General features: G+C 41.6%; 1 protein-coding gene across 8 annotated transcripts in view; it reads right to left on the bottom strand.

The window, feature by feature from the left end:
- XPNPEP3 (X-prolyl aminopeptidase 3) overlaps positions 1–14003 on the bottom strand; it is a 151974-nt gene that overhangs the window by 93843 nt on the left and 44128 nt on the right. For all 8 annotated transcript variants that reach the window (XM_089684854.1, XM_089684857.1, XM_089684855.1 and 5 more), the window contains 2 exons: positions 12144–12346; positions 1997–2059 (listed from right to left, as the gene is read on the bottom strand). In XM_089684854.1, coding sequence (XP_089540980.1) covers positions 1997–2059; positions 12144–12346 — 266 coding nt within the window. The remainder of the gene's footprint in view (positions 1–1996; positions 2060–12143; positions 12347–14003) is intronic.

Genomic DNA, 14003 nt, shown 5'->3' with positions numbered 1-14003 from the left:
TGATATTGGAAATTATTATTGTGTTATTAGTATTTCTGGGGATGGTGCCATTGTAGTATAAATGACAAGATCTCCTACCCACCTTTTGTTAAAAAAAAAAAAAAGGTTTTTCATTTAGTGTCAAGAGTGTGTGTCAGTGCATTTAGGTAGAATGAAAACAGCAAAATGCACACTCTAGTTTCATGGTCCTATTATGAGTGATGGTGATGTCAAGAAATAAACAGTTAATCAATTTTTTGCTATATTGGGTAAATTTTTCTTTGATAATAACAAAATTCAGGAGACATTCATTGACATTTACCACCAAATGAAGGCCCAATTTATCATGAAAAAAACACAAGATATAATTTAACTGAAAACACCAAGTGGTTGTGGTGGTATGTACAGTTTTACTAACATGTGGCAAAGTTGTAATGCAGAGTTCAGGCATTAAAATTTGTTTTACCTTTAGGCATTACAGCGTTAATGGGATCCCTAAACACTGGAAGATCCTTAGTAGTTATAGTCAGTGATTTGTTTAAGCAGTGTTATAGCCAGATCCATAGCAGGGACTGCCCATTTCTTAAAAAAAGGCTTCTCAAATGGGTATTTACCAAAAAAATGTTTTGGAGGAGAAAACAACTTTATCCAGATCCATATATAGCTGGTCTCAGTAAGGAATGGACTGAAAACGTTTTGATAGAATAAAAAATAACTAGTAAAACTTTTCTCAGGGGAAAAGATGTTTATCCTCCTAGGACACTAGCAAAAAACTAAAGCAAGGTGGGAGGAGTTATATCTTGCGGGCCAATAGCATTTTTGTTTGCCAGCTGAAGGCGGCACTATAACCCAACTGTCTATAAATTTCCATTGGCAGTGTATCCCTTAATGAATAAGGAAAAATGAATTACAGTTTTTAACGGAAGGAACACTTTTTAAATGGGCCACCTCCCTCTTGCTGAAGTGCTAAGAGTGTAAAAAGAGATACTTGTAGGGGGAAAAGTTGGATATTATACTCACTTTATTTCGCCTTCTGTGGTGCAAAGGGTCACACTGTTCAGCCTAAAAGTTCCTGCAAGTCCAAGCCTCAGGAGAATACGCAGCAGCACAGTGCTGGAAGCATCTTCTCAGTGAAATATGGGCTTCTCTAAATTTCTCAATTCTCTCTACAAGAATGAAGATGTCACCCTTGCCTAAGCACTGTAGGCAGAAGCTTGAGGGAAAACTCAGTATTTTTTTTTAATCAGCATTTTAATAAGGGAGGGTGGTCACACTTAAAAACTGAATCCCGCATTTTAGATGCAAAGTCTGCTTTATTGTGGCATACTGGATGCTAGGCCAAAACAATGAAAGTGGTACAGCTCAAATGCTCCCAAAACCTATGTCAGTCAGATCAGCATGCGAACAGACTGGTGCTGGACAGACAGGATTGGCTAGTCAGGCTCTAGTAGACTTCAACAATATGGTGACCATCTTCTTGTACCGGGACAAGGTCATTTAGCGCCCAGGGTGAAGATGCCAAATGGCTCTCCTTCCATTCCTTTTATAGATCAAAACAAAAAAATGATGCTCTTTCAGTACAAATCCCCCCTCCCAGCTTAAATCTGCTCCCTCCCCAAATCTCCCCTCCTATCAGTGGTGTATTTAGCTCTTGTGCTGCCCTAGGCAACACTAAAATTAGGCTCAATTTGGACATTTTCACTTAGGGGTGTACTCACTTTTGTTGCCAGCGGTTTAGACATTAATGGCTGTGTGTTGAGTTATTTTGAGGGGACAGCAAATTTACACTGTTATACAAGCTGTACACTCACTACTTTACGTTGTAGCAAAGTGTCATTTCTTCAGTGTTGTCACATGAAAAGATATAATAAAATATTTACAAAAATGTGAGGGGTGTACTCACTTCTGTGAGATACTGTATATATTTTTGTGTACCTATAAAAGTCTGCTGGAACAAAGTGTAAAAAATTACCTTTACGTCACTATATCAAAGTCTTGAGGGCTTATCAATTCTCACCTTGGCATTTATGAAAGCTTCTTGAATAGGAGCCTTACTACAATACATGGTTTCTACGAAAGCCTAGAAAGTTATAAATAAAATCACATAAGAGAAAAGCATATTCTGAGTACAAGTTTAAAATTAATGCTTCTTTATTTATTCATATTTGTATATTAAAGGTTCTTTAAAAAAAAAATCTCTTTTTAAAAAATGTAAAGTTTAATGCAATTTTGATACAGTTCCACCTATTCTGTAGCCACATCTCTCCCACATGATTACACACATTTGTGTGCAATCAAGTAAGATTTCAGCAGTGTTGCTTTTCAAAATATTCTGTATGGGGCTATGCACTCTCAGTTAATCCTATTGAGAGTTAGTCCTGAATAAGAACCCATATTCCAAAGCTCTTCATAAGATTATGGAGAGTAAAGAAGATTTTGCCAAGCAGATTTTCTACACTGATGAGGCCACACAGCTATCTCACTGGATCGGAGAAAGGCGGGTTTAAAACTTGGGGAAAGAGGGGGGCTACATAAGAGGGAAATTTACCTTATGTTGGAGTAGAGTACAGGACACATGGCTTGTATTCATAGACCACGGGCTGCATGCTGGCTACCTTCAGGTGACTGGAGACTAGACAAAGAAACTTTGCTAGGGCCTCCCTAGTGTACCCTTAAATAAATGGTCTAGCATTTTTTTGCTGGCTGATAGCTAAAAAGAGTGGGAAATTTGAAAACGTTTTACTTTTCACTGCTGGTGATTGCTGGTGCTTGTATTTGTTTTATTTTCTTCTTTGGGTCTTGCAAAAAGCTTTTACTTTTTTAAATCACTTTTTCTGTCACTTTTTAAATAGCATTTTGTTTTTATTCCTTTCCTTGTCTTCTTTCAATCTGCTAATTAAGGGGAGGGGTTAATTGGTCACAGGTGATACAGGTCCTATATAACTTGCTGTAGAGCTCACAGCTGTATTTTGCTTGCCGAACCTTTGACAAAGTGGACATTTGATAAATGGAGTTAAAAAACCAGAGTGGAAAACAGGAGAGTATAACAGGAGTCTACTAACCTGTAAGGGACAACAGATATTTCCTGTTAATATTGTAACTGGGACAATGTGTGATAGCAGGGTTGAAGGTTTTGTGCCGTGCACAGTGTGAGCATGTATGCAGCAATGGAGCAACAGCTCCAGGATGGATACCGCTGTGACAGATGTGAGCAGCTTGCCCTTCTGGAAACTTGTGTTAGAGATCTGGAGGAGCAAGATGCAACAGTGGGCAGAACTGACAACTTTGAAAGGGGTCTTCTGCTCTCTGAGGGATTGATATGGAGGGCGGATGGGCTAATCAGGATTATCAGGTAGGAAGATGGGTTACTGTAACGAGAGGGAGTGGTAGGGGATCACAGAAAAGGAAGTGTGGCCCTGGGTTTGAGCACCCTAACAGATTTTCCAAGTTGGGTGAAGATGTGGGGGTGGCAAGCTCAGGGGTGGCAGCCCTGGATGTCACTGCTATCCCTAACAGCAGGGAGGGCAGACCATTTGGGAGGGGTGGTGAGGGTAGTGCAGGAAGGCCTAGACAGCTGGTGGTAGTAGGGGATTCTATAATCAGAAGGACTGACAGAATAATTTTCCCCAGGACCACCCCTCAACTGAATGGTTTGAAGTCTCCCTGGTGCCAGGATTCAGCATGTGGTGGACCTTATTGATAAATTATTGGGAGGGGCTGGGCATGACCCAGCTGTCTTGGTTTATGTTGGAACCAACGACAGAATACATGGAAGGTGGAGGCTCCTTAAGAATCAATTTAAAGAACTAGGCTGCAAGTTGAAAGGAAGGACCTCCAAGGTGATATTCTCTGAAATATTACCTGTGGCATGCGCAACTCAAGAAAGACAGGGGGAGATTAGAGAAATCAATGCATGGCTGAAGACCTGGTGTAAGAGTGAAGGATTTGGGTTTCTAGAGCACTGGGCTGACTTTTTATTGGGGTGCAACCTATATGCTAGAGATGGTCTGCACCTAAATGGAAGGGGGTCTGCTGTGCTAGGAGAGTGGTTTACGGGAAGGCTGGAGGAGTATTTAAACTAAGATCGAGGGGGGAGGAAGAATTAGATTATAACTGGGTAGACAGATCAGACAGGGGTCAGTACTTATTGGTGGGTGGAATGGGGAAAGATGGGGGGAAGGCTATGGCAGATAAGGCTCCCATGTTACAAACAACCAGTGGAATTGGTACCATTTGTATGAAAATAAAAAATATGCAAAATACGTGTGAACAAGGTGTCAATGTATTAAAGTGTTTGTTCACCAATGCCAGACATCTGCCAAGCAAAATAGGTGAGTTGGAAGCTTTGATGCATGAAGAGAACTATGATTTAATTGGTATTGCTGAATCTTGGCTTCATTCTTCACATGACTGGGCCATTAATATTCCTGGCTATATTCTCTTTCGAAGAGACAGGGTAAATAGGAAAGGTGGTGTTGTCTGTCTCTATGTGAGAAGTGATCTCAAAGCGAGTGTGAAAGAGGACCTAGTTGATGGAGAGTGTGATGAGGCTGAAGTATTGTGAGTGGAACTGCACATGGGGGTGCGTATTACAAAGGTAATCATTGGAGTTTGTTATAGGCCTCCCAGTGTAATGAGGAGGTAGAAATTCAGCTGCTTGCACAGATCGAAAGGGCTGGGACAGTGATAATAATGGGGGATTTTAACTACCCAGAAATTGACTGGAGTAATGGTACTGCAGGAACAGTTAAAGGGCAAAAAAGTTTAAACCTACTACAGGACAACTTTATGGTACAGTTCATAGAAGCCCCTACTAGGAATGATGCTCTGCTGGACCTTGTAATCTCAAACCATGAAGAGTTTATTATGAATGTCCATATAAAAACATCTGGGTAGCAGTGACCATAACATGATTTCATTTAAGGTTAGCTGTAAACCGCGAGCACATACGGGAGAAATAAAAATGCTCAATTTCAAGAGAGCTAATTTTCCAAGGCTGAGAGCTGCTCTCTAAGACTTTGACTGGGAGGGAATATTGGCATCAATGAACAAAACACATCAATGGGAGTTCTTCAAAAAGACTGCATGTGAACACACTGCAAAATATATTCCCATGGGTAGCAAGTTTAAAAGGCTAAAAATCAAACCTATGTGGCTTACGGCCAAAGTTAAAAAAGCTATAGATAAAAAGAAAAGAGCTTTTATTAAATATAAAAATGAAGGAACGCGATCATCGTTTAAACATTACAAAGAATATAACAGAATATGCAAAAAGGAAATAAAGGCCGCAAAAATTGAAAATGAACAACAGATTGCAAAAGATAGCAGGACAAACCCCCAAAAAATCTTCAAATATATTAATAGTAAAAAGGTCTGGTCCGAGCATGTAGGCCCTTTACAAAATAATCTAGAGTGGGTGACTGGGGACAAAGAGAAAACAAATTTATTAAATACCTTCTTCAGCTCTGTGCAAACAAATGAGCACGGGGGAGCTCTTGTCCATAGTGGGCATTGTATTGACACAGCTCCAGATGATCCACATTGGCTCACAATTGATATGATCCAAAAATATTAAGTCAGTATAAAGGTGAATAAAGCACCTGGACCAGATGGCATACACCCCAGAGGCCGAGGGAGATAAATATAAAGCCGAGATCTAAGCCAGAAATGCATCACCAAACCCCCATCTAGACAGCGTATATGTCAAATACTCCCAAGAAAGCGAATCAAACGCTTTACAAATTTCCAGGGATAAAAGAAACCCCGGTATCCTGCGGCAATGTAAGATATGAATGAGATGGATGACTTTACGGATGTTATCAGCAGCTTGTCGCCCCGGAACAAACCAACCTGATCTCGATGGATAAGTGAGAGTAGATACTTATTAATTTGGGTGCTCAGAACCTTTCCCAGAATCTTCAAGTCCACATTTAGCAGCGAGATCGGTCTGAAAGCTTGCTGATCAAAGGCATCTTAAGACTTCCTAGGGATCATAGTAATATGTGCCTGAAGAAACTCCCAAGAAAGCTGGGAACCCTGCTTCAAAAAACTGAAAAAGGCCACCAAGTGAGGAACCAGAAGGGTGGCAAATTTTTTATAGTAGAGCCCAGAAAACCCATCTGGGCCTGGAGCCTTGGAGGCCTTCAAAGATTGGATGGCTTGATAGAGTTCAGATTCGGAGATATCCACATTCAGGGCATCCTGGGCTGCAACAGATAAGGAGGGTAGGCGCAGCTCAGCAAAAAAACTATCAGCATGTTCCGCGACAAAGGTGTTCAGTTTCTGGTAAAAGGACAAAAAATTTGCAAATCTATGTGTAATCTTCACAGGGTCTGAGGTAAGGCCACCGCCCCTCACTCGGAGTTGAACAGGTTTATGCGTGCGACCTAGCGAATTAAGTTTCTTGGCCAACATTGGCCCTGGTTTATTGGCGCATGTATAAAACCTATGTCCGGCCCAACGCAAGGCCTTCTCAGCCCGTGTAGTGGAAAGAAGATCAAGTTCAGCAGCCACCACATCTCGAGTTTTCCTATTGGCCGTAGTCGGGCAGCGTCTACCACGGCCAATTGTAAGGTCAATTCCAAAATCCTCTTCTCTCTGGCCCGTTTTCTGGATGAGGCAATCTGAATCAGGTGACCCCTAAAGGTGGCTTTGTGAGCCTCCCACAGAGAGACGGCCGAGGATACAGAACCCACATTGTCCATAAAATAGGATTGAATGTGCGAAAGAACCTGGGAGCAAGAAGCCTGAGTGGTGAGCAGGGATTCATTGAGTCTCCACAGAAAAGCGGGCCGAGCCATACCAGAAAGACACAGTGAAAAAACCAATGGGTCATGATCAGACCAGGGTGAGGTCGAGATGACAATCTTTTGAATTAAAGATAAATGTTGAAAGGAAATGAAGACGTGATCTATTCTACAAAAGCTCAGGTGTGGAGCCTAATAAAAAGTGTATTCCCACAACGTAGGATGCATTTCCTGCCAGACATCTACCAAACCATAAGCTTGCAGCGTATCACGCAATTTAGATTCCTGAGAAAGGTTGTGGCTAGGGGTCCCTCCCATCGGGTAACGGTGATCGACAGAGGAATTAAGAGCAACATTCGAATCGCCCAGCAATAGCCCTGGACAGAGGGGTGGCGGTGGATGTGGTATATGTGGATTTTGCAAAAGCGTTTGACACAGTTCCCCACACACGGCTAATGTGTAAGGTAAATTCTACGGTCTTGCAAAAATCCATATGTAAATGGAGAGAAAACTGGCTAAAAGATCGTATTCAATGATTCATACTCTGAATGGCCTAGGGTCGTCAGTGGTGTACCCCAAGGTTCAGTGTTGGGACCCTTAAATTTTAATATATTTGTACACGATATAGGGTCTAGGACTGAAAAACCCATTTCAGTCTTTGCAGATGACACCAAGTTGTGCAGTGGAATAATGTCCTTACAGGATGTCTTCAACTTACATGCCGACCTCAATGCACTGTTTAATTGAGCAACTATGTGGCAAATGAGATTTAATGTTGCTAAATGTAAGGTTATGCACTTGGGGGCTAAGAATATGCATGCATCATACATACTAGGGGAGTACAACTGGGGGGAATCAATGGTGGAGAAGGATCTGGGAGTTCTGGTAGATCACAAGCTTAATAATGGCATACAATGCCAAGCTGCGGTTTCTAAAGTGAGCAAAATCCTCTCTTGTATTAAAAGAGGTATAGACTCCAGAGAGAGAGATGATATATTACCCCTGTACAAATTAGTAAGACCTCATCTGGAACATGCAGTTCAGTTTTGGGCACCAATTCACAAAAAGAACATTGGGGAACTTGTGAAAGTACAGAAAAGGGCAACCAAACTGATACGAGGCATGGAGGAGCTCAGCTATGAGGAAAGATTAGAGGAACTGAATGTATTCTCTCTTGAGAAGAAATTAAGGGAGGATATGATCAACATGTATAAATACATCAGTGGTTCATATAGTGAACTTGGTGTAGAGCTATTCACCCTGAGGTCATCACAGACAAGGGGGCCCGCTTTACGTCTGGAGGAAAAGAGATTTAATCTCCAAACATGGAATGGTTTCTTCACAGTGAGAGCTGTGAAAATGTGGAATAGACTCCCTCAAGAGTTGGTTCTGGCCAGCTCAGTGAATTGCTTCAAAAAAGGCTAGGATTGTTTCTTGGATACACAGAATATATCTGGATACTAACATTTATAGGTAAAGTTGATCCAGGGAATATCAGATTGCCTCTCGGGGGGATCAGGAAGGAATTTTTTTCCCAGCAGGAGCAAATTGGATCATGCTTTGCTGGGTTTTTTTTGCCTTCCTCTGGATCAACTGTGGGTATAGGATAATATCTTTTTTTTTTAATGATTGAACTGGATGGACTTTTGTTTTTTTTTCAGCCAGACTAACTATGTAACCTGTCCAGGTTTTTTAAACAAACAATAAGGAGTGACTACAGGAAACACAGGGGAGGGTCCAGTGTCCTATACTGTACTCCAGGATAAGGAATTTACAGGTATGTCAAAAGTCCTTTATCTTTATCATACAGTGCAGGACACAGAGCTTGTCAACACAGACCAGAAAACGGGACTAACCTAAGCAATAAACTGAGGTGGGGACAACAACGTAGTAACAGAACTGCCAACAGCCCCACAATAAAAAGGGGCTCAGCAACCTGAAAAACACTTAGATACAGCTTGAAGCACCTTGTATCCAAAGCTCACATCAGCCAAGGTCTGGACATCCACCTGGAGAAGGTGTGAACAGGCAATCAGGTGGCGGTCCTGCAAATCTGGGATGTACATGCTTGATGTTGGCAAGTAGAAGAAATGCCAACATACCTTTCTCCCAGTGGCAAATAGACATAGAAACATTTTCGGACTGTAGGGCTGGAACTGCAAGTGCAACTGCGGCCTTTGTGAGGGCTTCAAAATGCCTATCAACAAAATCATTAAAGGAAACAAGGTCAATAGGAATTGTAAGGTATTTATTGAGGACTGAGATTGGCTCCCACTGCTGTCAACCAGAGCCACTCAAGAGGGGAGGAGCCAAGCCCTGCTCTGTGTGTTTTATGGACACACAGAGCAGGGCTTGGGAGCAAGCATGCACGAGCTTGCTCTTGTAATGGCTATTTTGGGCCTATAATAATTTTTAACATTATTGTGAACTTCTGATAGGGGTTTAAGTCTCAGTTCATGCAACTTATTTTTAATCACCTCAACACCCCCCCCCCTTTCCTGTAGGGGTTTATGGCAGTATGGCCACTTGGCTGAATAAGCCGTGGAGTCATAATTTCTAACACCTCCTAGGGAGTATTGTCATAGATCCTCCTGCGGGAACTGGCTTCAGTCATAAATTCCATCTGATGAGCTACAGTTGGCCAATATCTTTCACAAGTCACAGAGGTCCCCTTTGAACAGAAATGGCAAAGAACTGGAACTTATTGAAGGTGTGCCTTTACCTGGAATGGAGGGGGAGAGGTATAAAAGTAAGCTATTGCTCAATTTCTGCCCTTTTTTCTCTTTGAAGCCCAGTCATCAGGATGTCTGCGCAACATATTATTCTATGTTTCTTTTCTGTAACTTTCTTTCCTGTAGTCATCTCTTTGTATTGGTAACATTCTGTATTTACATTGTAATATTACTACTTTTAAAGTTATACCGGCTACATTACATTTTGTTATATTTGATTAATAGCCAGCTTTTTTTCTGTGTAAATAAATTAGATCTTTATTTTTGGCACAGTTGTTATCATTTGGTATTGGCCACATCAGGATTGGCTAAATTCATGTATAGACAAAAGGTTGTAATCACTTATTACATTTATATTCTTAGATAGAACCAAGGGAATAAGTGCAGTAGCAAAACCGCCAAAACACTCTGAGGGCACTCGACAGGGAGTGGAGTCAGGAACACTGGTGGGGAACCCGAGAAGAGGAGAATCATGGCTGCTCTATGCAAAACCATTGCACAGAGCAGGTAAGTATAGCATGTTTGTTATTTTAATAAAATAAAAAAAACAAAGCTTTACAATCACTTTAAGCCTATGGACTTGAATAATTAGCTGTCTAATGCACCTAGAGGTGGAGGAATGAGAAGAAGGTCATCCCTTAAGGATACCCTGAGGAAAAGAGAGTCAGTCATTTGGTTGAAGCTGTAGTTGAGAAGTAAAATATCAAGAGTGAAATTTCCCTTGTATAAGATGGAACAGGACAGAAGGATGGGAGAACAATATCCTAGTTAAGGTGAAAGGAAGAAACTACCTTGGGGGAAAAAGCAGCCTTAAGCCTCAAGACAACCTTGTCTCTGAACAGCACAAAGGGTTCTTTGCAAGACAAAGCAGCCAATGCAGAAACTTGCCTTGCAGAGTGATGGCAGTTAGAAAAACTACCTTGTGAGTGAGAGTAGATAAGGGAATATCTCTGATAGATTCTAAAAGCTGTGTCTGAAGAACTGACAGAACCAGGCTGAAGTCCCAGAGGTCACAAGCAGATGCACAGCAGGGACTTTGTGAGCTACACCCTGAACAAAAGCTTTCACTAAGAAGTGGTATTTGAAGAAAGAACCACTAAAGCCAAGATTTGAATATTGATGGTACTTAAGACCAAAGGTTGATCCAGGCTCGACTTGAGAAAGGTCAAGATATGTCCCACAGAGCATTTCCAGGGAAGGAATTTCTTCACTGAGAAATATGCCTTCAGTGGGAAGTACGCATTCTTCACTAAAAAATACATCTTCCGTGTGCGATGGTAGATCTTACAAGAGGTGAAGTTCCTGGATTTCTGAAGCGTTGAAATAACTGCCTTGGATTGACTCCCGTCTCTTAGGACCTTAGCCAGGTCATTAAAGCCAGTGACCATAAAGTAGGATGGACCACAAAACTTTAAGAAAGAATATTGTAGGGGCCACAGAAAGTTTGCTAGGAAACAGAGAATCAGGTATGTTTCACCTCTACCTCTTGTAAAGAAATAGATTGCATTCTTTTACCATGTTCCAGGAGGGAGAAGAAATTCTTATGAACTTGGGTCTCATATCCAAAGACCCTCAAAGCTCAACTTTGGCACCAGAAGGTTTCCAATGCCTTGGCCTATGTGGTTGCGACTCAAGAAAATTCAGGGAACTATTGCAGCTTTAGAACACTGACGGTCAGCAGCCAGACACAGCAGGTAGTATATTTCTGTGCATTTTAGTGGAAAGGCTCTCAGCAGAAAGATTGGTCAAGCACCTACAGACACTAAGAACAAACTGAGGCAAAGCTGGAAGTGGTGGGGTTATGCAGGGCTGAGTTAAGCTTTGCTATTTGCCAGTGTCCAATCACCCAGAGGTGGAGCATAACACAGTGGTCTAAGAATTAACTCTACTATGTCCTGTGATGTACAATTAGAAAATTACATTTGTAGGTTTAGGTTCACTTTTAAATGTGAGCAGAAGTTTTAAACTTTTATTTAATTCACAGGTTCTTTCAAAAAGTCTAACTCCAGCCAAAACTTTTATTTTAGTATTGAATACCTTCTATTGCTATCTGTGACCCTAGCAGGGAAGTTTCTCCTCACTTCCTACCTGTGTGACAACAAGAAAAGGAAACAGGGTAACAGGTGTCCAAGGGAAAGAAAGACAGCAATAAATAATAACAGCAATAAACACATGACAGCGATTCTAACTCTTTCTCCATACTATTACGAAAAGTGCTTGTATTGCTTATTTGTCCCAATTGGATAGATTTTCCATCACTTCCTATCCCTTATGAGCCTTTCCCTATTGCAGGAAATTACATAATTTTTGCTAAAGCAGACACAGAACAAAAATCTCAACGTGGTCCTTCTCCAGTTTTGTTTTGGGTGGAGTTGGACTTTGGGGTTAATCTATAAATTGTTACATACCCTAACATTTTAAAGTAAGTAAAAAAAAAACCTAAAAATATTTTATACACATTGTTTTGCTGCAGTGATGTGATTACTATCACTGTTCCAGCTCTGTGAAGGCTGAGTGTGGAGACTGTATTCTCTGCCTGCATTACAGCATCTTATTTGTACCTCACATATCTTCAGAGCTTGATGCATGACCTGGGACAGGCCAGGAAGTGCAGATAACTATGCATGCTGCTACTAGAATGGTTACAAACAAGCCAACTATCACAAATGTAATTAGGGTTCCTTACTTGTGATGTGATGTGGCCTAATTTCTTCATAAGTTCCACTTCAGCTTGAGACTTAACTAACCGCAGTTGCTGAATGAGACGTTGTGGGGACTTAATTTTATTCCTGCACTTTGCCTTGGATGCTATTAATGGTTGCAGAAAGCTTGAATATGAGGATGAATTAGATAATCTAACAAAGTCGTACCACAGCGTCACTCGTTCATCTGAAAAAAAAAAAGACAACATTTAGAAAAGGAGTGACCATAATGTCTTAGGACCCCCTTACACCTGAATTACTACAACACTTGACAATGCACCATGCGATATTCCCTTTTAAACAGCACCCCAAAAGTGCACTGCAATGTATGGTAATGTGCTACCATGCATTGTGGTTTGTGTTTCGCAGTGTCAGGAAAAAAAGTGGATTTTTTTGACATAATTACCTGTAAAATTCATTTCTTGGAGTATATCATGGGAAACAGAGCAGGCTATTCATGACTACGTGGTTATAGGCCACCTATAGCTGAATGGACACTGGTCGACCAATCAGAGAGGAGGTCCTCCCCTATATAACCCCTCCTATACAGGAAGTACCTCAGTTTTTGTAGTAAACAATGACATTCCGGAAAGAGTGGTGGGACCTCTGTGTCCCGTGATGTACTCCAAGAAATGGATTTTACAGGTAAGTATGTAGAAAAAAATCCAATTTTCTTTATTGTGCATCAATGGACACGGAGCACGCTATTCATGACTATGCGGGATGTCCCAAAGCAATAAGAAATTTGAGGGGAGGGTGACACTATTATAGCCACCATCAATAATCCCTCAGGACCTACTCAGCCATCCGTAAAACACTGTGGCCAAATCCTCTGCGGCTCTGACATCCACCTGGTAGAATCTTGTGAATGTATGAACCAAAGACCATGTAGCCGCCTTGCAAACCTGAGCCACTGATGCCTGATGGCGGATTGCCCAAAATGCCGCCACACTCCTAGTGGAGTGTGCATTCACCCGAAAGGGTGGGTCTTTACCTTTCAAACCACAGGCTTGAATGATCAATTGGTGGATGCAATGAGAAATAGTTGCCTTGGATGCCGCCTGCCCCTTCCTAGGCCCCTCTGGCAGCACAAATAGATCATCTGACCCCCTGACCTATGCTGTTACCTTCAAGAAGACCCTTACAGCACGGACCACAAGATATGCAGAGGTATTTCTCTTGCTGACTGAGGCCTCGAAAAGAATAAAGGCAGAACTATGTCCTGATTGAAATGAAAACCAGAAATCACCTTCAGTAAAAAGCATGAGTGAGGTCGCAACACCACCCCATCGTGATGCAAAACCAGAAATGGTTCTGTGCAAGACAGAGCTGCCAGTTTCGACACCCTTCTCGCAGAAGTGATTGCCACTGGAAACAACACCTTACAAGTCAACAGGACCAGTGAAATCTCTCCAATAGATTTAAATGGTGGCTTTTGCAAAACCTCCAAAACCAAGTTCAGGTCCCAAGGACACAAAAGCAACCTGACAGGAGTAGCCATACACATCACTCCTTGTAAAAATGTGCAGACCAAAGAGTGAGACGCAATGGACCTGTGGTAAAAAAATATTTAATGCTGAAACCTGGCTCTATTGGTACCAGCAGCCAAATTGTTCTGCAACCCTATTTGAAGAAATGACAGAATCCTGTCATTCACATACTTTAGTGGGTGCCATTTGTGAACCTCACACCAGGTAATGTAAGCCTTCCCGGTTCTGCAATAAATGTTCCTAGAAACTTCCTTTCTAGCACCCAACATGATGGGGATAACACAATCCGACACCCCCTATCCTTCAGGATCTAGGTTTCAATAGCCACACCGTCAAATTTAGCGACCATAAAGC

Source organism: Staurois parvus, unplaced genomic scaffold, assembly GCF_062004578.1.
Source record: "Staurois parvus isolate SC_StPar_1 unplaced genomic scaffold, SC_StPar_1.0 ptg000360l, whole genome shotgun sequence".
In the NCBI taxonomy this organism is placed as follows: domain Eukaryota; kingdom Metazoa; phylum Chordata; class Amphibia; order Anura; family Ranidae; genus Staurois; species Staurois parvus.
This window is presented reverse-complemented; position numbering and strand designations above follow the sequence as displayed.